At 45.6% G+C, this 26,108-nt stretch overlaps 1 protein-coding gene across 1 annotated transcript in view; it reads right to left on the bottom strand.

Annotated features, from left to right (window-relative positions):
* CDS1 (CDP-diacylglycerol synthase 1) overlaps positions 1 to 15,181 on the bottom strand; it is a 29,751-nt gene extending 14,570 nt beyond the window's left edge. The window contains exons 1-5 of the mRNA XM_066318044.1: positions 14,971 to 15,181; positions 6,970 to 7,097; positions 3,899 to 3,995; positions 621 to 718; positions 180 to 319 (exon numbers count right to left, since the gene is read on the bottom strand). Of these exons, the coding sequence (XP_066174141.1) occupies positions 180 to 319; positions 621 to 718; positions 3,899 to 3,995; positions 6,970 to 7,097; positions 14,971 to 15,063 (556 nt within the window). The 5' untranslated portion in view covers positions 15,064 to 15,181. The remainder of the gene's footprint in view (positions 1 to 179; positions 320 to 620; positions 719 to 3,898; positions 3,996 to 6,969; positions 7,098 to 14,970) is intronic.
* Between the last annotated feature and the right edge of the window lie 10,927 nt (positions 15,182 to 26,108).

Raw genomic sequence — 26,108 nt, 5'->3', positions numbered from 1 at the left:
TTGTACTCATCTTTTCAGAGGAAGAATGCAACTGCAACCACCTCATTTCCTGAAGCATTAAGAGAAAAAAAGAAACTGGAAGTGCATAAAGATGAGGAACAAGAATATATATATATATTTAAATGAAATAAAGAAATGCAGCACAAAGTTCTTTCATTTTTGTGATTTCCTGCACTTACCTGTTAAATAGAGTGCAAAAGATATAAATCTGTGGTAACGAATGAGGAATTGCAGCTGTTCTCTTCTTTGCACAAACGTAGCAAAGTAATCAGCTACAGTCTCTCCATAAAAGAAGTAGTTCACACACAGCAGAAAGTACCTGCAGTATGCAACAGCTAACAGTTATTTTAACAAGACAATATATATTAAATGCAATTTATAAAAACGAAACAAACAAACAAGGATTTATTTATTACAAGTTAAAGAAAAAACAGTAATAAAACGCCAGCTGATTTGTCCAAGTTCACTGGGGGAACACAACTACAAAATTCTGCGTTAGAGACATGTCTCATATGGATCTGCACACAACCCACTGAGCTGTCATTGCACCACAACAGGAGAGGAAGAAGGTGATTTAAGTTTCACATTCTGGCTTATTGATGTTCTGGTTTGCTACTCACCAGCTGAGGGATCTAAACCATGGTAAATCATACGAGTGGTAGACTCTGTAACCAATAGTAATGATTTCATGATAACACTTCACTTGGATGCTTAAGACCTAAAATAAGAGAAATAACAAGCTTGGTAAATATGCTGCAGTTGTTTCTTACAGGCAGTAAGGAGCACCGCAGCCTGCATTAAGGGAAGACATTATTTTGAAGTCAAATCTCACTCAGAAAACTGCTTTCAAAAGAAATCCAAGGGAAAACTAAGCTCCATTCAAAACTTAAAAAAACCTCACAAACCAGTGTACATGAAGGGAAAAAAACCCACATTGAGCTAGTTTCAAGAAGATACTTATGAAACAAGGGAAGGCTCCTAACCTTTCTGCATTAAAACAGTTTGACAGCAGCAGGTCAGAAGTGCTTCCTGTAAGGAAAGCTCTCCTATTTCTTCTGGCTATGTTTTATCTTTACATTTAATTCTAGAAGTATTTTCTGGACCCAATGGAAAAAACTAGTTGTGCAACACAGCTTGGACACCCAGGTCTTCACTTGTAAGCATCTCATTAAGGGTATTACCATTTATGATTAGAGGCAAAGGTCGCCTAAGCCAAGCCTGAATGTCACACCCTCCCAGGCCTTCCTTCTGTTTTGCTGACCTCACTGCTCCCCTGCACTGCCAGTCTGAGTTGGGCAGTATGTCCTGTCATGCCTTTAGGCTTCAAAGGACTCTGCCACTCCTGTCCAATCCAGTCTGTGAGCAGATCACCCTACCCAGACGTATGGAATTGCCCAACTCACTCCAGGGGTGATCCCGTGCAGGGGCTGGAGCGAGAACCTGCCCAGGCAGCTGGCGTGTGTCGGAGTGCAAGGCTTTGGGCTCCCCCTCACCAAGGCAGCTCATCCTGCTCAACATGTGAACACAGCTCCAGAGCCTTACACCACCCCAGACAGGTCATTTTGAAGCTCCCCTATCTTGTGCTCTTCCTTCTGCTTGGCCAGCCTTATAAAACTAAATGCTGTAGGCAAGAGCAATGCTACAGGATTGCCCCTTGCAGTGGAAAAGGGCACCAGAGTTCAAGCCATGGAAGTACCAGAGTATCCAGCAAATGCAGAACATACATCCCAGCTCTTTACAGCAGTCTTGTCCTCCAAACCTCACTGGGTTACTCCTCCTACAAGTCTCTGGGCACTTTCAGTCCATGAAATCGAGATTTGGTTTTAACATGAAAACTGTTATTTAAAAACAAGCTATTTTATTCCAGTTAAATTAAATAATTGATGAACAAGACTGTTTTTCCCTCCATTCTCCTTTTTATGTAGTATCAAATATCAACTTAATTACCAGCTCATTATATTAGAAGACAGACTTTTTGCACAAAAGAACTCTATTACAATTCTATACTAACTTTAATTACTTTTTGGTTCATGTCTTAACAGCTTGCCCATGACTGCAATCACACAGTATACCACAAATACACAAAATTACCTTGCAAATTAATTAGTTCACAATCATAATTCTCAAATGTAACAGACTACTAAAGGAAGAATTGTGGGGAAAAAAACTTTTTACAACCTGCATTTTAAAAGGGCTTTTTTTGTTTGTTTGTTTCTTCACACACAAAAAAAAGAAAATTCTCCATGAATGAGACAATGAATTAGTAGTTTGTTATGCCATTCATCTGAAAACAGGAAACATTAACCAGACTAATTCAGGTGTGGAAGTTGTAATGCAGACCATAATGCTGGCAAAACTGCATTCCAGTCTCTCAAGACATTAGATTTTATGACCTTTGGAAGAAGGGGCAGGTGACTTAGAATGACTACAAGGATGTTGTGAGATTATGCAGGAAGAAAAGCAGAAGGGCCAAAGCCCAATGAGAACTTAGTCCATCTACTGCCATAAAGGACAATAAAAACCACCTCTATAAACATATCAGAAGCAAAAGTAGGGCTAAGGGGAAGCTCCATCCTTTGTTGGACCCAGGAGGTAACACAGTGACAAAGAATGAGGAGAAAGCTGAGGTCCTTAATGCTTTCTTTGCTTCTTTAATGTTAAGCTGGTTACCCTGCCCCCTGAGCTGGGAGACAAGGACAGGGGTTTGTCTCTTCTAAGTAACAAGCAAAAGAAAATGGCCTCAGTTTAGATGGGAGCAGAGGTTTAGATTGGATATCAACAAAAATTTCTTCACCAAAAAGGCTGTCAAGTATTGCAAGATGCTGTTCAGGGCAGTGGTTGAGTCGCCATCCTGGTAGATATTTAAAGGATGTGTAGATGGTTTAGTGGTGGACTTGGCAATGCTGGGTTAACAGCTCAATTTGATTATTTTAAAGGTATTTTCCAACCTAAATGTTTCTAGGAATACAATCCTAAAATTGCCTCATAGGAGGCCAAGAAGAAGGTGAAAAGATATTTCATACTTGAACAAACTTAAAGTTAAAAACTGAAGCAGTTACCTAGAAGAACGAATTTCAGCACATTAAAAACTAAATCCCTGTCCTTTCCTTGCCAATGCTGGGAAAGACAGTTAAACCATCATTCCATAAAAATACCAGCAATTAAAACCATGCAAAGAAGCAGCAAAGGCTGACCTGTCGTACAGCTTGTATGAAGAACATCAAAACATTTTTATTGTTATCCTCATGAGGATTTCACTTCATGACCCAAAAATGCACTTTGTCTGTACCTCAGAAAGGGATCTAGCTCCAACCTACAGATAAATGCAAGGTCACAATGAAGCTCCATAGAGAAATATGGAATTAAAGGAGCATGTCTGAGCAAAGCCTTTCAGTGCCAGTTGCAGACAGAAGGCCAGGGCTGCCAGCTTTCCTTAGCCTCAAAATTGCACCTGTTTCTTTTTTTTCTTTTCTTTTCTTTAGATTTTTGCTGTTGTTAGTGGGTTTGGGGTATTTCTTGGTTTTGGTTCTGGGTTTTTTTTTGTTTGTTTGCTTTTTAAAACAAACCTCAACATTTAGCAGTAGGTGGTACAAACTAGTCAATGAAATGGATGGCAGTAAAGTAAGGCAACAGTAATACAACTTTTTGGAGTTAGTTTAAATCCTAAAAAAAAAAAAAATAGAAAAAAGAAAAAAAAGTAATTACAGTACATAAGAAGTTCTTAATCTATAAGGTCCAGTTTTGAACCCCTCAAGTGTTTTTCAAAACATTTACAGAAATATAAGACAGTAGCTCTGAATTGTCCATGCAGTTTCATGCAGCTTCCTTTCAGCTTAGGCATGATGAATGAAGAGATCAAATAGCTCTTGCACAGAAGAATGCATTTAAATTAACTTACCAGAAGCATCAGCATAAATGATCCCAGATATATAATCAGAAAAAACCCAGAAATCATAGCTAGGGAGAGAATTCCACGAATCCACCAGTTTTTCCATCTATAAAAAAATAAAAATAAAAAGCAAGCAGTTATATGAAAATAAATTCCACTTCCTCTGCTAACTAGAGATTAAACTGTATTAGAAACAGTGGGAATAGCAGAAGTTTTTGCCTTTAATCAATGCATAGCACGAAAGACAGAATCAAGCAACTATCCAACTGAACAGGATGCACAGTAAAAGAAATTAAAGGTAGATGCTTTTCTTCTTCCCCCGTGCTGCCTCAGCCCTGCCAAATGTCCTTTGCAATGAACTGGTACAACCGCATATTGAAGCTGCTGTGAAAATACATCAGGACCCTCAAAAAGCATCGCATCAGCTGCAAGACTGATGGGGGCTCATCCATGGAAAGGCTGGCATGGGAAAGAAATGCTGCCAGGTAAAAAGCAAATGATTCTTTGGGGAGTAACAGACACGCAACAAAACCTCCAACCAAGTGACCACCAACTTTCTACAGCAGCAAAGCAGCTCTTTGGCCAGGTAGACAGTTATCTATTGGATATCTATGCACTGGAACCCCCACAGGGGAATATGTGACAATGGGGGTTGATAGGTCAAACTAGGACTCTTCTGTCCTTGTAGACCTTTGCAGCTGCTGGTGGCTATCTAAGGAAAAGAGAGTAAAAAAAATCTGTTACTATAGAATCATTTAAGCTGCAAAAACACCTAAGATCACCGAGTTCAGCTGTTAGCCTAGCACTGCCAAGACCACCACTAAATCATATCCCTGACTGCCACATCTACACATCTTTTGAATACCTCCAGGGATGGTGGTTGCACCAGTTCCCCAGGCAGCTTGTTCCAATGCTTGACCTTTTTGCTAAATTAAATCTCTCCAAAGGTTTAACTCCAAACCTTTTTCCTAAATTAAATTTTTTGTAACATCCAACCTAAACGTCCTTTGGCACAATTTGAGGCCATTTCCTCTAAGTGTCTGCTGAAGCAACTAATCACAAGTTACTGCTAAACACAAAGGCCCCTACTATACCTTGAAAACATTCTTTCTAATGTTTTGCTTTGCATCAGTCTTGTGTTTCACTGCTTCATCAGGAGATACACCTGATTTGGGAGACACCTGACTCAGCGTTAGTTTTGAATTGGACTCCAGTTCTAATGTAAACTTTAACTGCAATAATTTGATTTTCTAGGATGTGACTCATTGTCAGGTTAATGGCAGCTACAGCCACTAATTGGATTTGCCTTAAGTATCAGAAGAGAGGCAGAAGAGGCTTTATCACAACATGTTTTATGTTGCTCTGTGATGTGGGATACACAGCAGCAGCTCAGCCCTGGTGGCATACCCATAGTGAGCAAGCCTCCTCCAGAAGAATTCAGCTTCCTTTATGAGTAATGTTAAAATACCACACGGTATTTTGGGAGTGTTGGCAAGCACAGCCCTGGAAAGACAACTTCAGTACGACAAGAAGCTCAGAATTTAGGAAGTCACCTGACTAGTGTATTGTATCCTAACTCTCTGCTAGACAGTTACAGATACTATTTCTTTCAAGAGCCAAAGAAAAGGAGCATCCATATTTCTGAGAGTTACCCACTCATGATGACAGTGGCTCTGTTGGGACTGCTGGCTACTGAACCGGCAGGTAATTTCAACTCTAGCATTCATAAAGCACCAAGAATTTAATTTTTCATGCAAAGCACCCTTTGTATACCTTTGTGCAAACACCCCAGTAAAGAATTTCAAGCATGTGAAACAGGAAAGGTTTCACCTGCACTTCTTAGTCGCAGGTTTGAGACATCACCATGTCCTTTGGAAAAAGTCTGATTTGGAGACTTAAGACTTCCACATTTAACATAACAACAGAATTCTGAAACAGACACTCCTTGCAGTGTGATGGAGAATATCACATTCTGCTCACATCTGGTGCAGTTTATACACAGGCTTTTTAAAACCTGAAACACTACATCTGCTTATAGCTCATTGGACATAACAGAAACAGACCACAGAGTAGAAAATGAGCAAGGCAAAAACCTCATTTTGCAGTGCTGTTGGAGATACCTGCAGGAGACCAGTTTTTTTTACAGGGATTTGGAAGGTTTTAACTATAGTCTGGATTAGAGATCCTTCTTTTGACTCTTGCAAGACCGAAGTTGCTTCTAAAATATACACCGTATATTGCTTGGTTTGTTATATTGAGCATAATGTATATATAACACCCATATTCATTTTATAGGTAGTTTTTTGCTATCTATCACCTAAATGTTCTTGCATTACATTAGTGAAAAAACCAATCCAACTTGCTTGCTCCAAAAGGGTTTGACTGATCAGGTGTTGTAAAAGGACTGCATAAAAAATTATACAAGGAACTTTATCCAACAGCCTTCATGAATATGCAGGTCTACACAATTATCTCTCTATCTGTACCCATACACATCCCCCCACATTTGTTGGCCATCAAGCTCCTGGGAGGCTGGAGGAAGAAACCTAAGGTTGAAAAGGAACAGCAGGAAAAAAATGAGCACTGCTTTAAAAAGTATGGATGTATCAGCTATGATGTATTTAACTGTACAGCAAATTATTTAGAAGGGGAAATGTCACAAAAAAATCTAGCAAGCTGTATCTGGAGAATTTACACATCTTTTCATTCATAAACCAAACCCCCTCTCAATCTTGGAGGTAGGAAATCAGTTTATTACAACCTCCAGAAATAATCATTCTGTAATTCAAATTCTTTAGCTCATGTTACTGCAATGCTCAGACTCAGTAGGTGTTTATGTAAACTGTGTTTACTTAGAAAAGCATGCAATGGGTAAATGCAGGTGTATGCAAAAAACATTCCACTGAAGGGACTATCAAAGCATAAATAAATCAATAATACCCAGCAACAATTTATCCTTGAAATTTTCACATCTACCGTATGAAACTTAAAACTGTGGTACAAGACTTAAAACTGCAATATAATCTGTATGGATTTTAGCCACCAGCTGTTAAATTTGAGAGCTCTTTGCTTCACTGTACCTGGCAGACAAGCCTGACAAAGCCCTCTTGAGGATTTCTGGAGTGCTGTCTGTTGGTGGAGGGACATCAGGAATATCTGAATCACTTCTGAGGTCCAGCTCATGAAGTCTTTCTTCCAAATCCACTTCCTATCACAAAAAGAAAAATCAAACTATCAGAAAACTCAATACAAAATGAAAGATTATCAGGTATTTTGTCAGAAAACAGTATTCTGAGTCAAACATTACTTCAGGAACTGATAATACCTGCATTACCTTCTAAAAAACAGCAATGGTGTACTAGTGAAACTGTAGATGTTGTAGCAGACAAATGTATGCCAGTAAATGTTTATAGGAAGGCCTGTACTTGGATGTTGTGACATTACCTGCTCTTTTCAAGAAACTTCCCATTCTAGGCATCACTTTTTCATGGATATGTTTCCAGAAATACTACAGCTGACACAGAACACTGGAGTTTGCCAGAAATCCCCAAGCCTCTAACACATTCCCTCGTCTACATCTCAAACTGCCCTTCTGTGGAATAAGGGGAAGGTTTAATGTCACATTAAGAAGAAAGGAAATGTAATGCGTGAAGAAACAGTCCCTTTATCCAATGAGAAGGGGTTGCCAGCAGTTTTATACAAGGTAGGGCTTGAACCCTCAGGCTTGAAAAGAACAATCCAAAACCAAACTGTGAAGTGACCAAGTGTCCCATGGACACAGTATTAGTCAAAATAATTTTGTGTGTGACTGCAGCACTACGATTCTTCCTTCGGTATTCGCTGAGGGCTGTTAGAGAAGACATCATCTAGGCAGACTGTGTGTCTAACCTGAATGCAAAACAGGCACTACATATTTTGGTGACAGTGTACAAATTGTCACCAACTCTCAGGGCACACTGTCAGGACTATTTTTTCCTCAGTTAAAGCCAACGCTAAGGGTGACTTCACTCGTTCTAAAGTTGCAAACATTAGAGCTCCAGGGAGCTGGAAATCTGCACTCAGCCCTGGCACAGCAGTAATGCAGACAGCAATCTCTAGCTCAGTGTCTGTCTCTCTTGAGACATGAACTTCCTCCTGACCTCCCTGACTCGCCTCACCTTCTTACAATCTCAGCTTCCAGCCCGCCCTGCTGCCTCAAGTTCATCAGCTCTCAACAGTTCTCAGGACTGTCAAGTGACTGTGCTTTAAAATTTTATTCTCCACTGCTATACACTATTTTTCCATCTCCCTCATCTCAGTTCTTTCTGCTTTATTTCCATCCATTAAAAACTTCTGTTTTTCTTTCCTACTTTTCCTTAGCAATATTACTTTCCCTCCCTTGTTCTGAGTATTTTTGTCACCTTTTCTAAGCCAACAGAGGTATAGCCTCTCTTTTGCCCCCACTACGAGACACCACAGAATTTAGATGCCTACACCCCCAGCCATCCCACCCAACCCCAGCATGGTTACTCTGTTTATAACCCGCGGCCTTTTCCCTGCAGCTGCCCTTTGGTGTAACCTCTGTCCCAGTGCCTGGCCTCTGCCAGCAACACGAGGCAGGAGATAAGGTTTCCCAAAGCTGGTTGTCCAAAGCCAAGGCCGAGCCCACACCTCAGGCTGGCCGTGGAGGGGCCAGGAGCTGACCAGGGTGCTGCAGGCACGCTCCAACCTCGGACCCTCCCCGGCCTCTCAGGGTCTCTGCTCCGAGGGAAAACACCATCCTTCCCACTTAGACACTGCTTTTAACCTTTTAGAACCCGAGACAGTGAGCTGACACTGTACACATGCACAAGGCAAGTGGGAACATACTCTCTTTTTCTTTAAGTTAGGCCTGGGTTTTTCTCATTCATTTGATGTACCACACACATGCCCAAGATGAAATTCTCGATTTTAGAGCATTTGCTTCTCTCAAAAAGGTGATCAATGCTTCCTCAGACCTTGAAACCCCACAGCCGAATTATTATTATAGACTCTGCCTATAATTAACACAAGTAACAAGAGCAAATAAACTGTGGTCCAGACTTCAGAAATTCTGTGGAACACCTTAAAAAGCACATAAATAAATACAAAATTACCACACTCACAACTCTGCTATTCAGAGTGTTGTACCATAGCCCAGGAAATTAACTGTAGATACAAGTGGGGGGATCACAGCTCTCTCCCAAAGGCATGTTCCAATTGCTGTGAGCTGCTCTGGAGCGCAGCAGGCTGTCAGTACAGGCTGGGAGACACCACTCACTGCGCAGATGACGGGCAGTAATCCCGGCCCTAAGACCATGACTTAGCGTCTTTAATATTAATCCCCGCTTGCAGACGGCAGAGATGTTCTCTCTTCTAAGCACTCAGAACTAAGAATATCCCCAAACTTTTTTATTCCGCTTCAGTGTTGCAGGAAACAATTGTGTTTAAACTAGATAAGGAAAAAAAAAATCATACTTAGTTTTGTCCCTCTGATCTTTACCGCACAACTGTCACTTATAAACACCTCATGATCTGCAATATTTTAAATCTGCTATTTCTAACATCTGAATTCACAAGGGCACAGCTGTCTTCAGAGTACCTAACCAACCTGGAGAAGGAGTCTGTGTTTATCTGATGCGATTTTCAGTAGTTCATGGGAGTTTGGCTGGTGCAACCTGCAAGTTGCTTAAAACTTGGTGCTTTTCTTTCACCTTGCATTACTAAAATAACCAGTGGGAATCAACACCTCAACTATCTTCAATTTCCCTGTGCAACATACCTCAAAAATTACCATGAGTGCTTTATTTTCTAGTTAACTGCTATCACAGCCACAATGATTTCCGGAATAAGGCATTTAATTTTTAAAATCAGGAGCCAAAGAGGACATTGCTCACTAAAAACTAGTTAATTGTCTTCTGCATCATTAAGTTCTTAGAACCTCATCACTGGGGGATGAGACTTCCTTGCTAATCATTTTCTAAATCATTTTACATGATTGATTACAAACATTCCAGTTTACAGCCACAAATAACAACAGTCATTATGGAAGGAAACACTAAGTTAATCACTATTAAAAAAATAAAAATCTAGAGCTTTGTTAATGCAGCTTGACCTTGCAGAAGCAGTTTTGAAGTTCAGCACAAAGCCAAGCAGCCCTTCCTTCTCCTGCTCTTCAGATTTGAGATGTGGCCAAGCTTAGTACACTGTAACATCAAGGACTCGTGAAGGTCCGTGGGAAAGGCCACGGGTACAACACTGTGAGCAGGTACTGATGAGGTTTTTCAAAGGCTAATTGAAACCAGCACAGATTGTACTGGCCTAAGTGCCTAGGAAACCTTTCATCTCCAAATTAAGAGTTTTATCCAAAGTGTTTGGATTTTTTTCCCTAGAGTTTTCAAACTGCAGGTGACACAACTGCTCCTACACAGAGAGTGTGCCACTCCTGCCTGCTTGATTCACAGCCAAAGTGTCTGTAAGGGGTAGATGGTTTAAGGTTGGTATTCTCAAAAGACAAGACTTTCATCCTTGTGCTAAATCTTCTCTACAAGACCACAAATACAAAGTGAGAAACTCAGCCAGTCAAGAGCTCGAGCCTCCATACCAGGAATTCAGAACATGTGACACCTTGTCATGAATTACACTTCCATGTGGATGTCTGCTTGCTGGCTATTTTGCAACAGCTCACGAAATACGGCTGTGTGTCATGGAGAAAAAAATAGACATCTCCATCTTTCATCACCTAAAAGGCCACAAGCTTCTGAACTGCTGCTTTGTACCACACGCCCTCCACTACAATTAATACGTGCCAAGCAAGCCACGCAGCAGAATTATTCTGGTTACAAAGGCACATGCAATGCTCCTCTTGTATGGCATCTTCCCAGGATGCCGTAAGGAATTCCTAAATAGACAGCAAATATGTTCTCCTTTGAGAAGGTGGCATCTCCATGAAGAGCAACTGGAAAAAATGAAGCCATTGTCCAAGAATGTACGTGAAAAAGTCAATGAGCAAAAGGATTTAGTTATTGTCATTTTATAAGTCCAAGTGTTACTCCAAGTAAGTTTTCTCCTCCATCTTTGATCTTTTGGCAGTCTCTCTCACAGGTTCCACCGTAAAGTCAATAGCTCAGTTAGAACACATTGTAGAGTATTTATTAGGTGTACCTTGATACTTTCCTCTGAAGCCAAGAATCAAAGTATCGTAAGATCCGGAATAATGAAACCTTTGTTTCCAAACTATTAAAGCCTGACATATGCAGAAACACAGGGGAGACACCTGCACATACTGAATCAATGACTAGAAAAGACAGACCCTTTGCTCTCTGCCATTTCCAAGAAAACAGAGGCTTGGAAGTAGTCTGCCCTTATTATTATTACCATGCTTGTAGCAGAAAGCCTAGAGGTCAGACTCCTCTGTGAAAATTAAAATGATCCATTTTTGGGGTGCTCCAAGAGAAATAATCCCAATGAAGTAACTAAGTGATCCATGGCAGACAGGCAGATCCACAATATGCAATATTGGAATTAGGAATTTCATTTATCTCCCAGCAGGTTTGTGAGGTTTTGGACATCAAAGAACCAGGTGCCAAACTGTGCTTTGCAGGTTTGGGTAACTTATCTGGCAATTGATTCCCTGAAAGGGCTGTCCCACAGAACAGAAACAGCTTTTTCAATACCACAGAGAAATAGCATTCAGTGATTCCAAGCTCATTGTAGTTACAAATAATTAACAGCCAGCAATGCAATATGATCGCACTTTCCCCTCCCTGTCCTACTCTGACAACTCTGTATGGTACAAAGAGGAATAACTCTATGATTTTTTCCAGGATATACTAATTTTTTTTTTTTTTGAAGCATTTGAAAGCACTGTCTCTTGCTTTTTAGCAAAGAATGCAAACAATTGAAATTTTAAAGGAGTCACGAACACATGCAGATCACCCTGTAAATCTTTAATTGATTTATACATACTAAGTATCTGAATGCCAAGTCATTCCTCTTTTCCTCAATGTTCTCAGAGTATTTATGAAGGCACTTTGACCACTGGGAAAAGAGCAGCCAGGGCAAGCAGCAGGAAGAAAGAAAGCGACAACCAAAAAATTACTCCTGCATGCCAAAGGACAATACGAATTAACAAACAAACAAATGAAATTGCAGGGCCCTACAAGGCAAAGGCACGTTCACAGCAATTTTGCAAAATGTCACCCACTCAACAAGCTAATGAGCAACTGGAGACACGAAGACTTGCAGAGCTTGGGAACTTCAAGAAGCTTTCAGAAAGGGTACATCCTATTCCTTCATACAAAACCAAGGAATTTAACTTTCCTTTGAAATTATATCAATACAGAAATAGCTACCAGTTGTTTCCAATTAGTGACCAAAAGGTATGAAAATGAGGGAGAAAACCCCCAACAGCTTCACTTCAATTCAGTAGGAAATCTATGGACATAGCAAGTGTAACATGGAAAGTACCAGACAGCACACTGAAAATGGGGCTCCAAGTAGGATACAGAAAAACATTCAGACGTATTTAGTGTCTCTGGAGTTCTTCAATAAACACAGAGGGCTTCTCTACTTGGGCAAAAAAAGATGCATGTTGCCTTTATATATCTGGAAGTCTTGGTTTGGGCCAACAAGAGCAGAATAAGAATAAAGCACATACAATCCAAAGAAACAAGTTTTCTCCTTCGTTACAAGTGATGAAGAGGGTGATGTTTCTGAGCAGCATTCCAGAAAGCAGTGCAAACCCATTGCATCATGGCTATCCCGAGAAGTTATCAACCAAAGAACCTGTTTTGAGTCCAAGTACAAGATCACCACGCTAAAAAGGCCATCTAAAAATAGCCAAGGGACAATAAGAGTATCCACTTGTTGTAAAGCCCAGGCAAGAGATAGGGCAGAGTGATAACCACCTCGGAAGCTGGATAATGTGACACCTGCGAATCCTGATGACCAGATGCTGCTCATCAAATCACCTGCAGCAGACATTACATGTGTGCTCATATTCAAAACAGAGTCCCAAACTGTGACCCACTGATTGAAACCTCTGTACAAAATACTGGTTTATCTCCACAGTGGCACTAAGTATGTAAATTAACAGCTTAATATGTAGAATCAATCCTTACTGTCACTTGTGAGCCACGACAAGGGTTGCCAGTGCTGGGCATATTGCAGATGGGTTAAACAACTCCAGTGGGAACATGGAGGGTCCCACAAATAATCCACGAGAAAGTCTCCTGTGCGGTGGAAAAGGCTTTCCTTTTCTGTCATTCAAGTGAACACAAATGTATGCACATTGAAATCCATCTCCTGTAACCAGCATCCTGGCTGCATACACAACACCAGCCTCCTGTCTGCTCAACATCATCCCAAACGGGATGAAACACTGTCGAGCAGCTAAAGTAAAGCCACAGCAGGCCTGTAAGTTAGAACAGCATTTTCCTCTGTGAAAACCACACAAGTAAACCAAGATTAGGGGCACCCTTTGGAGATCTGAGTAGCAGAGGCTTTGCATGGCAAGAATCCTTTGAAGGCAGCTCACTGCACACCTCAGAAATAAACTTACTCTGCAAAATAAAGCAAACCTGAGTATGTCCACAGAAGAACAGCTTTTCTAGCACACTGTGATGAGCAATTACGTTTAAAAGTTAATTCGGATCTACAGAGAAATACTGTGCACAGCTATAATCTAAACACTATCTTCTGTGATGACGACCCCCAATACAGCACTACAAATTTGCAAGTTCATTGCTTTTAGTTAAAGCAACCAAAGCAAGGAATAAACAGCCTTGAGTTTCACTTTCCAGTTCCTTGCCTCAGTGCCTAAGGCAGACTACACACTCTGCAACATCGACATCCATGCAAGTTTAAGCAGTTACTGATTCAAGTAAAAACGCACGTATTGCTACCTCAATTTAGCAATCAGTAAGCTTTTTTTTTTTTTTTTTAAACTTTAATTCCAGTTACCCAAATGAGACCTTCTCTTTCATTTTATTCAGACAATTAGCAACTGTGATGTGGTGATGTGCTTAGCTTTTGTAGAGATAAGCCTTAACTCCACAGCAAACAAAAGAACAGCACAGTGGCTGTTTTGCCACTGTAATGAACCTGATGCATAGACTTAGTATTTCAAAAACCTCTTGCCTTAGCAGAAATGTCATACTGTAAGTCCTTTCCAGGCCAGAGGTGAATGCCTATCACTTAACAGGCCATAAAGCAGGGAGAGTTGCTGGGGAAATGCTGACACAGCCTTTAAATGGAGCAGATCACTGCTCTGAGTTAGTTCCAGTGCTACTGGACTGGCCCAACCACACAGAAGCACACTCTTTGCCTGGGTCAGTGTCCCAGTTTCATCTGGGATAGAGTTAATTTTCTTCCTTGCAGCTGCTACAGTGCTGTGTTTTGGATTTAGCAGGACAATGATGTTGATAACACACGGATGTGTTTGCTTGGCTGAGCAGTGCTTAGCTCAAGTCAAGGACTTTTCTGTTCCCCGTGCTCTGCCAGTGAGGAGGTGCACAGAGCCAGGAGGGAGCACGGCCAGAGCAGCTGATGTGACCCGGCCAAAGGCTCTGCTGGGGAGTATTGGCTGAGAAAGGCTGATTGCTGCTCCTTGTCGGGCAGGTGGTGAAGCAATTGTATTCTGCGCCACTGGTATTTACTGGGGTATTATATGCCTTTTTGTCATCTCCCTTTTCATTAATATTACTATTTCACTTCACTTAGCACCCGGCTGGGGTCACACCACGCCATCAGCTCCCTCGGCAAGAGGTGAGACACCACACGCAGCTCGGACGCTGAGCTTTCGCTGCGGGCCCAGAGAGAGCCCGGCCGCTCCCATTTCGGTCTCGCCACGGGGGAACGGCAACGGGGCAAAACACGCGTGGGCCCGCAACCCCTAACTTGGCACCCGGCCCTCTCTCTGCTCCCGCCACCCGAGAGCGCGGCCGGCTCCCGGCCCGGGAGGGAGCGGGAGGGTCCCGGCTGCCGGAGCGCAGCGCGGAGCCCCGCACACGGCCCGGGCCCGTGCGGGGAGGCAGCGCTGCCCCGCTGCCCCAAAAGCCGCCGCCGCCCCCGCGCGTCCTCACCTTGTCGCTACCCGCCTCCGCCGCCTCCTCCTCCTCCTCCTCCTCTTCCTCCTCCTCCTCGGCAGCCGTCCTCCGCCGCCGCCGCGCCGACATCGCGCCGCGGGAGCGCAGCGCCCACCCGGCGGGGAGCGGGCGCAGGCGGGGCCGCGGTCGGGACGGGGAGGGCGCGGAGGCCGCGCCGCGGAACCCGCCCGCCGGCTCTCCTTCCTCCTCCTCCCGCTCGGAGCCCGCCGCCGTCCCCACCACCGCGGAGGCGGCGCTCCGGCTGCGGACGCCGCCGCGGCTCGGGGGCGCGGCCGGACCCGGCGCCCCGGGAGCGGAGAAGCGCCCGCGTCGGCGCGGCCGGGGCGGAGCGGGAGGGCGGTGTCGCCCAGGTGCGCCCGGCGCTCCGCCCCCGCCGCCGGCACCGCCCCCGGGGGCGGGAGTGACCCGCCGGGCCCCTGCAGCCCCAGGCCGGGCGGCCGCGGCCGTGGGCGCCCGCAGAGCCCCGTAAGGCGGGCCCGGAGCGCCGGGTCCTTCTGCCCTGGATGCCGGAATGCTGCGTGCCTGCAGCCCGCCGGTGGAATCCCCAGGGAGCCTGGGACAGGCATCTCCAGGCAGCCCCGGTGTCAGCGCCCGTGCGGCATCGCTGGGTATCTGTAGGGTGCTTTGTTTCCTTCTGGGATGCTCATGCCCGCCTGCTCTATATCCATTTATAAAGGCAGTGCGGTGCTTGGCCCGTCCCTGCCCCACCACGCCATGTGCCCTGCAGAGTGCGGTGCCACCGGCCTGCACAGAAACGAACCACACCTGCCTAGGAGCTACGAGAAAAGCGCTCTGCGGGGCCGGCTACACGTGCTGAATTCCCGCAGCGCCCTGTTCCGGTGCTTGGGCCACTCCACCGTGTTTGTATGGCTACTCTCGGCCCGGGCATGGCAACAGCTGCCTGCCTGGGAGCATTCCTGTAAAGACACGCCGTCTAGATGTCACTTCAATGTCCACACACCGGCTTGCTGTGCCTGCAAACACAGGGCCAGCACATCTTGCAAGGCAGTGTCGAGCCACTCCTGCTGTCATTTACATTATCCATATGGTGACTGGCTTCACCAAGCTTGATTGGATTTCTTTCTTTCTTTCTTTCTTTCTTTTTTTTTTTTTTTTTAGTTTTAATACATAAACAAGATTATTATTATGTCCCTCCAAAAGTATGCTTGGCATGTTTTTAATGTAAACGCCACGGTTCAGAACTGATGCTGTGGGTGGACATGGATTATGACATTAGTAAAACAATTCCAGTCTTGCTGCCAGGAGGTGTGGACACCTCAGTATTCCAGAAAAGCAGCCATTTATGTCAAAGATTTTACCTAGGCACTGCTGACGGTGTCAGGGGGTAGGATATCTGCAAAAATGTGGTGTACAAAGAGAAGGGCCAATCCAGCCAGGCAAAGCAGAGACTCAAAGCCAGGCCAGACAGGCCACAGAAGCAGTTCCTGGCATTGTGTCCCTTAAGGACAAAGGTGAAAGCAGCAGCCCACCTCAGGTCAGTGATATGGCCAGGCCTCTCCAACACTTTGCTCCTGCTAAGTACAATTTTGATGTATTTCTCTGTAAGTGAAATATTACGGGGTCAATTGAATTGCAAAAATTCAGCTCTCCTTGCTCAGAATATGAGAGGGTGGGAAACAGATCCCCAGCAGGTCAGAAACCTAAACCATACAGGGTGAGCAGAGGGGACCCCAATGAATAATGAGGCATCCTTTCTACTCTCTCCTCTTTCACTATGTTTCTCCTATTGAGTTTTCCCTTGTGAGTGTCCCTCCAGCAAAGCTCTCAGAAGAAACCAGCTCCCCTTACATCAAGTGCAAGATGTGCATTTATCCTGTTGACCCTGCAAATGGGAGGAGCTGTCTAGGGGAAAGCATAAACATTTATTTTCTCTGTGCTGAGAGAAGAAGTGGTTTGTCTGGTCCCCACGGCTTTGCCACCCACCCATGGTTGCTGCAGTGTGTGGAGCAGACACCCAGGCTGGTTCTCCCAGCACGCAGGTCCCACACACTGGTCACTAGCCTGGACTGGGGTGGACACAACTGCCCTATTTCCACTGTGGAGCAGCTGGGTCCAGCTGAAGAAGTACATGCCTTGTTACAGCCCTTCCTGGTAAACCTGGAGGGAAACATAAAGGGCTAGAATGACTAGATTTCTTTTGCAACAGAAAAAACCCAACCTTTCTGTGGTCAGTGAGACAGAGAGCACGCTTCAATACCTGTACAAAGATCATTAGGCAGATCTTTACATCCCATCTAGAAGAAGAGTAAGAACCTTCATTTCTTCTACATCTGTGCTCCATCCTTAACCCAAACCATGAAGGGGGAAAGAATTTGTTTAGAAAAGCTCAGAGGAAAAAAATATTTGTTTAGCAAATGGTGTGTTGGAAGAAAGTGGCAATAATATCAGAGAAGGAAAAGGTGAAGTACTCAATGCATATTAATGAGTAGAGCAAATTCAAGCAGATGAGTCAGTGCACAGCAAGCAATGAACAACTGGTGACAGTGGGGTGAGGGAGTGAACAATGCTCTGGGCAGGGCCACTGGGAGAGAGAATTAAAAACAAGGACTAGGCCCCAGTGGGATCAGGCAGGAATCCAGCCCCAGCTTCACTCCTCTCTCCCAGCTGGGTGTTCCTGCTCCTGTCATGCACCTTTTCACCCACGGAGTGCTCAGAAATGCCAGGAGGGACAGCAAACCCAGCTGCATTACAGCTGTGCATTTCAAGCCTCTCCAGCTCAGAGGAAAGAGGCAAGGTGCTCCCAGAGGAGCTGTGGGGCAGGGGGCTTAGGGATGAAGCAGATCCTGGCAGTGTGGTTGTCCCGCTCCTCAGCCGCAGCGCCTTGCAGCCATGGGAGCCCAGTACCCGGTTAGACTGGTCGGATGGGAATTTTCCAAGTCAACACCCTGTTACTCAGGTTCCTTTGGGGCAAGTAACTACTCTGGCTGGAATGTAACATCACTTCTCCAAATGTTGTGACCGGGCATGGTTTCACAATGCGTGGCTGAAACTTCCATGTGCGCCCGGGAGAGAGGGATTAGCACGTCAGCTGACAGCTCTCCTGATATTCAAATACTGTCACCTCTCCTGAATGGATTTCAGCGCCTTGATGTGTGAGACCTCGGAGGTTTCTATGCTGCTCTGTCTTGCCTTGTATTCACGCATGAATTTAGCGCCTCAAAGATGTCAGAAAACAACCCCAAACCTCATCTATCAACCAACACTATCTGCAGCACTGGGAAGCCTCCTACAAGCAAATCCCTGCACTTCCCCAAGCTGCCCCGAGTTAGGACACATCACCTGCCCGCCTGTGCTGCCCCCTGCACTCCGGTTATCCACAGCAGGCAGATCTGCCTCGCCTGCTGCCGGCTGAGCCCAGAGCTGCCTCTGCTCTCTGCCCCGACCTGCGTACAAAAGGAGGAGCTTTCTGCAGGCAGACGCAAACCCGGAGCCCTGACATTAAAAGAGTTATATAAGCCCTTACACAAGCTGCATCCAGCCTCCTGGAAAGGCAGCCGGCATGGAGCTGCTGCTGTCTCCACTGAGCAGCAGTAAGCCCCTTGTGTGGAGAAGAGGCAGAGTGGAGCCGCTTCATGGCTGCAGCAGCAGAAGGAAATAGAAGGAACTGGTTCCCTCTCTGGTCAGAGCCTGGGGAATGGAAAGTATCTGTCTCAAAGCACGTGTTGGAAAGAACAGTGTGCCTGCAGTTATAACACTGAGGGTCCCTATTGCCAGCAGTCTCGGAAACAGAAGTGGTTTGCAGGGTTTGGGGTTTCTTCTTAATGGATTCCTACTAATGCACAGAAGCGAGACAAGCGGAAAATGTCAATACCTACTGGTCAGCACAGATAGCAATGTCAGGCCTTGTCAGCAACAGTTCAGTATCCTCTTAAATAATATCAATTATGAACAGTATTGTAATGTGTGGCATTCAATCAATTTATAATCTTTTTGCATCCCTAAATCATTTTAAAGAGGATAACCCCAAGTCAGAAAGAATCAGAGGAAACAGCGATACAACAACCTCAATCAGGCTCTATGATTGCTCTCCAAAGCACAAGGCTAGCTATAAATACTCTGTGGTCCCCTGACAAAACCGAGAGCTGCAAAACACTGCCTGGTGCTGCCTTGAGACAGTGTATGGGAGCCCAGGTGCTCAGGATATGCTTAAAGCTGAAATTCCAGGTCAGAAGCTCATTATTACACAACCTATGCACTCTGGGATGAATCCTCCTCCAGCTCTAGGTGCTAGACTCAGATGCTAGGAAAAGGGAAAGCTGCACTGAAATACAGGCTTGTATGAGTCAATAAAAAAAGCTGCTTTTCTCTCCTTTGAATACAACATGAGCTCTAATACTTTCTTACTGGGTTTAACAGGGGTCAAAAGCCAGTGATGCTTTGCCAAGGAATCCTGAAGAGAGCACGCATATCTATATTTTAGTAATTTAAATCCACTGACAGCACTGAATTGTTCTTTTGTGTTTAGTTAATATGTCATGTAATCTGTTTACATTTGCTAGTCTGGCATAAAAACCTCGTAGTCCATGGCATTTGTGGATGACTATTTGCTTATTAGTTGTACATTTGAACTTTATAAAATAGGCCACTTGTATGCCAGAAAAAACAAAGCAACAAAACAAACTGACCTCATTATTTCCAAGTTATGCACCAAAGTCTGAGGAACATAATCTAGTGACCGCTGTGAAAGCTCTGGCAGCAGAAACCTTTGCCCTAGGCAGCTGTCACCTTCTGTTTGGTCCAAGTGACTGAGTATTGCACAGCTACTGAGTTATTCTTGTTCCTTTATTCCTACCATAATCCCAGGGATAGTTGTACTTTTTTAAAAAAACCACCCCAACAGAACAGGGTTCAAGGTGGGCACTTGGCAAGCTGCTGCTATTCTTGCATTAGCCATGAAATTAATTCTTGAGCTTGTTGAGGCTGTCTGAACATGCCATGAAATTGCAACACACCCTCCCTGTGCAATCACACATGCACTATATGTTACATTATCCATGCAGATCCTTTCTTTCCATACAAGCCTCCCTTTGGAATACCATAACTTGCAACTCTTCTTTTTGCAAGGAGCTGTGGGCATGGAAAAAGGTGGAGATGAGCCTGATGAGGAAACAGATTTGCCAGGGGTAAGGACTATACATTTACAATTCCAGCTGGGAAAGGCTAAAGGGGTAACCACTGGATTGTTTAAAGGGATAAATGGCACCACTCTGTCAAAACACAGGGAGCTGCTGGAGAAAATAGAGGAGCTGGCTCCATTCTAGACAACTCCCACAAAAGGTAGCACTGGCAGTATCAGCTGTCCCCCAACAGACTCAGTCTAAAGTGTTTGGAGTAACTAGCTTACCCTCTGTGCATTTTAGGCAGGACTGAAGAGCAAACCATTCTTCAAAAAGCTGCCTAAGATGCTTTTAAAAAGGCCCCAGTAGATACACAATAGCTCCTTCAGGTGACCCCACGCACAGCAGCTCCCCAGCACCTTCAGATTGGTGCCAGCCTGGTGGAGACCCAGAGGGTGCTGGGACACCTGACCCCTCACAGGACAAGGCCAGGAGCCTTGAGCCACAGCCTGCAGCAGGAAGGGCAGGAGGAAGGAAGAGGAAAGTGATTACCACCTACACAGCTCCCATCGTTCTGCCTGGCAACACCTCCTTGACAGGAGCAACTCGGCCAAGCAAACTGCCCAGTGCCACTTCCCAGCGGTTTCCCTGCAGGTGGAGACCATTTATATAGACACGTATATGGTTGGCACCAGCCTTAACACCACAACTGCCTGCAATTTACAGCCAGCTGCAAGAGATGATCCTTTCTGTATGATGTCAGGGGAGCAGTGTCTGTGCCCAAACTCCCCTCTTCAATCCGAGGTCGCTCCGGTTCTTCCTGTGTAACTGAGCAGATCACGATGCTTTCTGATGGATGGACTCTCAGGGAATGGGCTTTCCTACCACACTATGAGCATTTTATCCTCTGGCAACAGTCATGGGCTCCCCAGCATGACAGATATGAGGCTGAGCCCTGGTCCCATCAGTGGCAATTTTGCCATCTTAGGCTGAGGCAAAAGCTCTTTGACAGCTTCAGCAATATGAGGTGAGAGTAACTTCCACAGGAAGTATTTCCTGTTTACTGGAGTTGTGGTGCACAGAGCACAGCCTGCACTTGTCTCTGCTCTCTGTCACTGGATTTCCTCCCCTCCTCTTTGTGTCACTTTCAATAACTTCTGTATCATTTCATTTACTTGAGCTCCAGTATTACCCACTCTATTACATTTCAGTTCATGAGAAAAGTTCATCTAAGGTACGATCAGGCATATCACCATTGATTTTTAGCAGTTTATGAAATATTAGTCTGTTTTGCCAGCAACACCATCTAACTACCTTATCTCAAGGGACAGGAGGAGCATTATGGCACACTCAGAGCGTATTTTATAAGTGGTGAGCAGCTGATAGGATGCAATTAAGCCAAATATTACAGTCACTATCTGGAAAGGTTGCCCTGTAAAGTCTTGGTTTGCTGCCACTTTGTTGTGGTAGTCATCAGACTGAAGTACATCTCATACTTTACAAAGGGGCTCCTACACATTAATTCACTTAGGTGAATTCTCTGAAAGTTACCTTCCAGTAGTATAGGTGTAAAAATATGCTCAAAATTACCAGCTAGTTATACAGCTTTTCCATCTTTCTCCAAACCCTGTGGACTGAACTGTGCTACATGAAATCCTGAGGTTTTTACTAGGAGGATACATGTTGAGAGAAGCATCTTCCCCATACTTGAAGAGCCAAGACAAAGTAAGTGACTCCACAAGACAGAGACTTATGGCTTCTTCTCTTTTTTTTTTTTTTTTTTTTTTTTTTTTTTTTCCTCTGTGTTTCTAGGTTTGTGGCTGAAAGCCTCTCAATAAATCTTGACCAATGACTTTTGGATATATGCCACAGCACTCCCGTTCCTGATCTCACTTTTCTCCTCCCTAAGTCACCAACACAAGCAGAGGCAGCTCCCAGGAAGTTCTTCTAATGCCTCTTTTTCTCACCCAAAGGTGCCAGATTTATTGGGAAAGCACTTGATCCTGGAAAGCTTCTTCTAGAGAGCTGCTCTGGGTGCTAAACAGGCAAAGGAATCTGGGCCCCATCAGTCTATTTATTGCCTGCCCTCCAAGCCCCCAACTGGCTGCCTGCCTTGATCACAGTGAAGGAGGGGTCTGCAACACCAGGAGGAATGGTTACTAGTCGCCTGGAAGAGGCATCAGTTCTGCTTTTTAACATTTTTAGTTCTTATGGGAGCTCTGACCAAACTTGCTGGTCCTCAGCCAGCTACTGCCAGAAGAGCAGGACCCAAAGTAGGAATGGAAAACAATCAAAGAATGTGGCTTTCTGCTGCTTCTATTGTTGTGCCAGACAAATGTCTGCTTACCTAAAGCCCACAGTGTAAAGCCAGAACAAGAGAAAAAAGTCCAGAACTGTATCTTCAGGCTCTTTTTGATCTAGGTAGGTTTTTTTTTTCCATGTAATTGCAAACTAAAGAATTTCCCTGTTGGCTAGCACAAGAAGACTCAGTTTCAGCCAGCTGCTGTACCAGCACAGTGCTTTCTGAACAGCATCCTTCATGCCCTCATGACACCTAGCCAAAGATAGTACTGAAAGAAATTACCTGGGTATCTTATTACAGCCAAGAATTCCCTGCTGTCCTGTTCCCAATGCCACTAGAGGTTTATGCAAGCTGCAGAACATGACTTGACATCACTGGTTATGAGAGATGAAAAGCAAAGTGTGAATGTAATCAGAGCACGAGCTGATAGAGATGACTGAGGAACCTGTAGAAAAATGGCAGTTTCCTCTGTTAGGCAAGAAATGGCAGTATGCTTCATCCCAAGAGTTCTTGGCATTACCACTGGAAACTGAGGCAAGAACCAGGATTCAAACTCCCACAGTGGGAAATTGCCCCTTCTGGATGCAGGCTTCTTAGTGGTCTACATCTCCAGTTGGGGGGGGGGGGGGGACAGGAGGAGATGGTACTGAAGGCAAACTTGCCCAGATGATGGAGGAGGTATGACTGACACCAAAGTGGGCTCCAAGTATCAGCACCTTGTTATCTAAAAGTCTCTCATACCTTTTCTATCTAGCCTCCCATGAGCAGCTCCACACAGCTCTGGCTCTTTCCCTCCTTCTCTCTTCCTTCTGCAGTTCTGATTCACTCCTTCCTGTCTCTAGCACAGCCACCTACCCCTGTCAGTCCCTCACACGCCCTCCTGTCCCTTCCTCCTCACAGCACGGCCTGCAGACTCCAACCAACCCTCTACCAGCTCGCTCACTCTTTTATCACACCTGTGAGGGCACGGCTGTTCCCACTCTTTGGTAGTTAACACAGATGCAATATATGGGGACCTAGACTGCCTTCAGCACCATCTCTTGTCCTCTCCCATCCAATTCTTCACTAGAGATGGAAAAAACCCAAACCAAACAAACACCAAACCTAAATCACAGAACCGTTCCCGTAAGGATTCAGTTTCTCACAGAAAAACCTGACCATCGGCTTTCCTGCTTCCTCAGCAGCTCCCTCACAGCTCTGGAGAGCAGGTTCAGCCGTCCTGCGCTTCCCTGCACAGGGTCATCCCCAGCTGTGAGCCTGCTGCCTCTGTCATGTGTAGCATTTAATCCTCTCCACCAGAGAACGGGGTCGAGGCTGACAGAGGCCACCACACCCCCTCAGTTCTATGGCACAGCACTCACAGTTCCCTTTAACAACCCCCATGCTGTTGTTGGGGCCAGTAAAGTGGAGTTTGCAGGGCTGGATGGCACTGCACCTCCGAGGGAGGGGAGTAACTCTGTCCTGCTCCGGGAAGTCCCAAAAGCAGGAATTATGCACACCAAAAGCGACGGTGGAGGCTCCAGCCCTGGCCCATCCAGGGGGATGCTCTTGCTTCTTCCATTAGTGCACAGCAGCCTCCACTGGCACGGGGCAGGCGGATGCATACTGTCCTTCCTGACTGGACAAACAGATTTGTATTTTCCTGTGGTTTCCAGCGGCCGGGAGCGCTCCTCGCTAGGTGGAGCTGGCGGAGCGAGCACGGCAGCGCCGGGAGCCAGCCCCGGGATCGCCGGGCGCTCCCCGAGCCCCGCCGCGTCCCAGCCCTGCGCCCCCAGCTCCCCCTGCTCCTGACACCGCCGATGCTCCTCGACTCCTTTCGGATACGCTGAAACGGAGAAAGTGAGAGCTTTTCTCACTTTTTCTCACTTTTTCTCACAACAAAGTCGTGGTACGAAAGTATACCGCCGTCAATGGTTTTCTCCGTCCTCTGGGCTGAATCTGCTAATCAATGTGGCCCTGTCTGCTTTTGATGTGATAGAAAATGCTGAAATACGATTTTCTAAAAATCATAAAATTATGCACATAACGATAGCCACCGCCTCTGCTTTCCCCCTCCCACCCCCATTTAGATAATCAGTTTAATGATTTTCAGTTCCCTGACACTGGAGCACCCCGTGCCAACCATTTCTAAGCAAAGCTCTCACTGCTGATTTCCATGGGGCTGCTTAAAGATCAATAGCAGCGATGGCCTATTGTACATATATCTGTCTCACAGAGCGAAAGAAACTGTATAAAAGCTCCAGCTCTGCCAATTAGATTTCCATACATTTTTGCTGCTAATGTGGGACCGAAGTAAAGCCAGACATTAGTTTTAGCCATAGGGCGATATGTGGTTATCCACACCGAGAAATCCCTCCCGTGGATGCCAGGGCAGCGCCTGGATCCATATCCAACAGTTGTGGGGGCACTCACTGCCCTGCAGGTCCTTGGGGGTCTGAGCTGGTCAGCCAGGGCTGGGGGATGATAGGTGAACTTTGTTGGATCTAAACTGTATCTTTTTCCACATCTCATGGATGTGGAAAAGTTTTCCCACACACACTGCAGAGTGGGAAGTTTCTGTGCAGCAATGCTCAGTGGAAGGGGAAAGGAAGGTAGCCTTGGAAGAGTGGCACCTGCACAGCCCTTAGGCAAAGATGAATGAGGGAGATGGAGCACCAGTGTTTCTTGTCCCTGCTGTTGCACACCTGGCCTATGGCACGTACACTTTGGCATCGCTGTTAACAGCTGGTTTCCAAAATCGTTCCCTTGCCTGGGGCTGATCATTACATGCACCCAGTCCCCACGGAGTTCCCACCTGGAAGCGGAGCAGGCCCCTCGCCAGCCAGCACACCACAGACTGAGGTGTGCAGAGGCAGATGGAGAGAAAGGTCATCTCTACCACAGGAACTACAGTCCTCAGCAAGTTAGAGGGAAATGCCTTGTCTGAGTGCCAGATCACACCACGGGCACATCTGTGCTGGCTGCAGCGCTCTGTACCACCACACAGGAATACACAAACACGGGAATGTTGAGAAATGTGTTGCGCACTAATCAGAATAGATGGAGGACTGGTAATAAGTGAAGCCACAGGGCTGTTGCTAGCAGGGCTTTGGAGCCAGGATGACAGCAGAGGGGTGAGTGCAGTTCCAGCAGACCCCTGTGGCCATATTAAATCGTTATGGGATGTTACACAGCGTGACAGTGGAGGTGGTGACAGATTCTGGAGGTGTGAGCTGGACAAACTTCAGGTGGGGCTTGTACTGCCCAGAGGGGAGCGGGCAGTGCGGGCAGAGGCCGAGCAGGGCACGGGCCGGCGCTGGGAACGGGGCTCGGAGCAGGACTGCGCCAGGAATGATCTCCGGTGAACCTGTGCGTTGTGGACAGACGCTCTGTAACTCTCCTCCTGGCTTTCCCCCAGCAGGGGTCAGGCTGAACCAACGATCGCACATCAAAAGTAAAAGTAACTGCTCCGCTTCGGCGGCAAATATTCTCAATGTTCCAGAAACGAGAAAAATATTTTGCCTTCCTGAGGATACGGAAAATGCTTGAACATTTCACTTAAGCAAAGCATATTAAGAAATATTGAAGTAGCAACAGTGCAGGCAGCAGCCTGCAGCACCCTCCTCTTCTCAGCTGTTTTAAAAAGGCAATGACCGTGTCCTGTTCCCACTCGGTCTCAGCCCCCGCTCCCAGTTACTCTGGATGCGCTTCGGTGTAAATGCAAAGAGAAATCGGGACAGAGTGCGCGGAGCGCG

This window comes from Sylvia atricapilla, chromosome 4, assembly GCF_009819655.1.
Source record: "Sylvia atricapilla isolate bSylAtr1 chromosome 4, bSylAtr1.pri, whole genome shotgun sequence".
Classification (NCBI taxonomy): Eukaryota; Metazoa; Chordata; class Aves; order Passeriformes; family Sylviidae; genus Sylvia; species Sylvia atricapilla.
The sequence above is the reverse complement of the archived record's forward strand: the minus strand, read 5'-3'. Positions and strand labels throughout refer to the sequence as shown.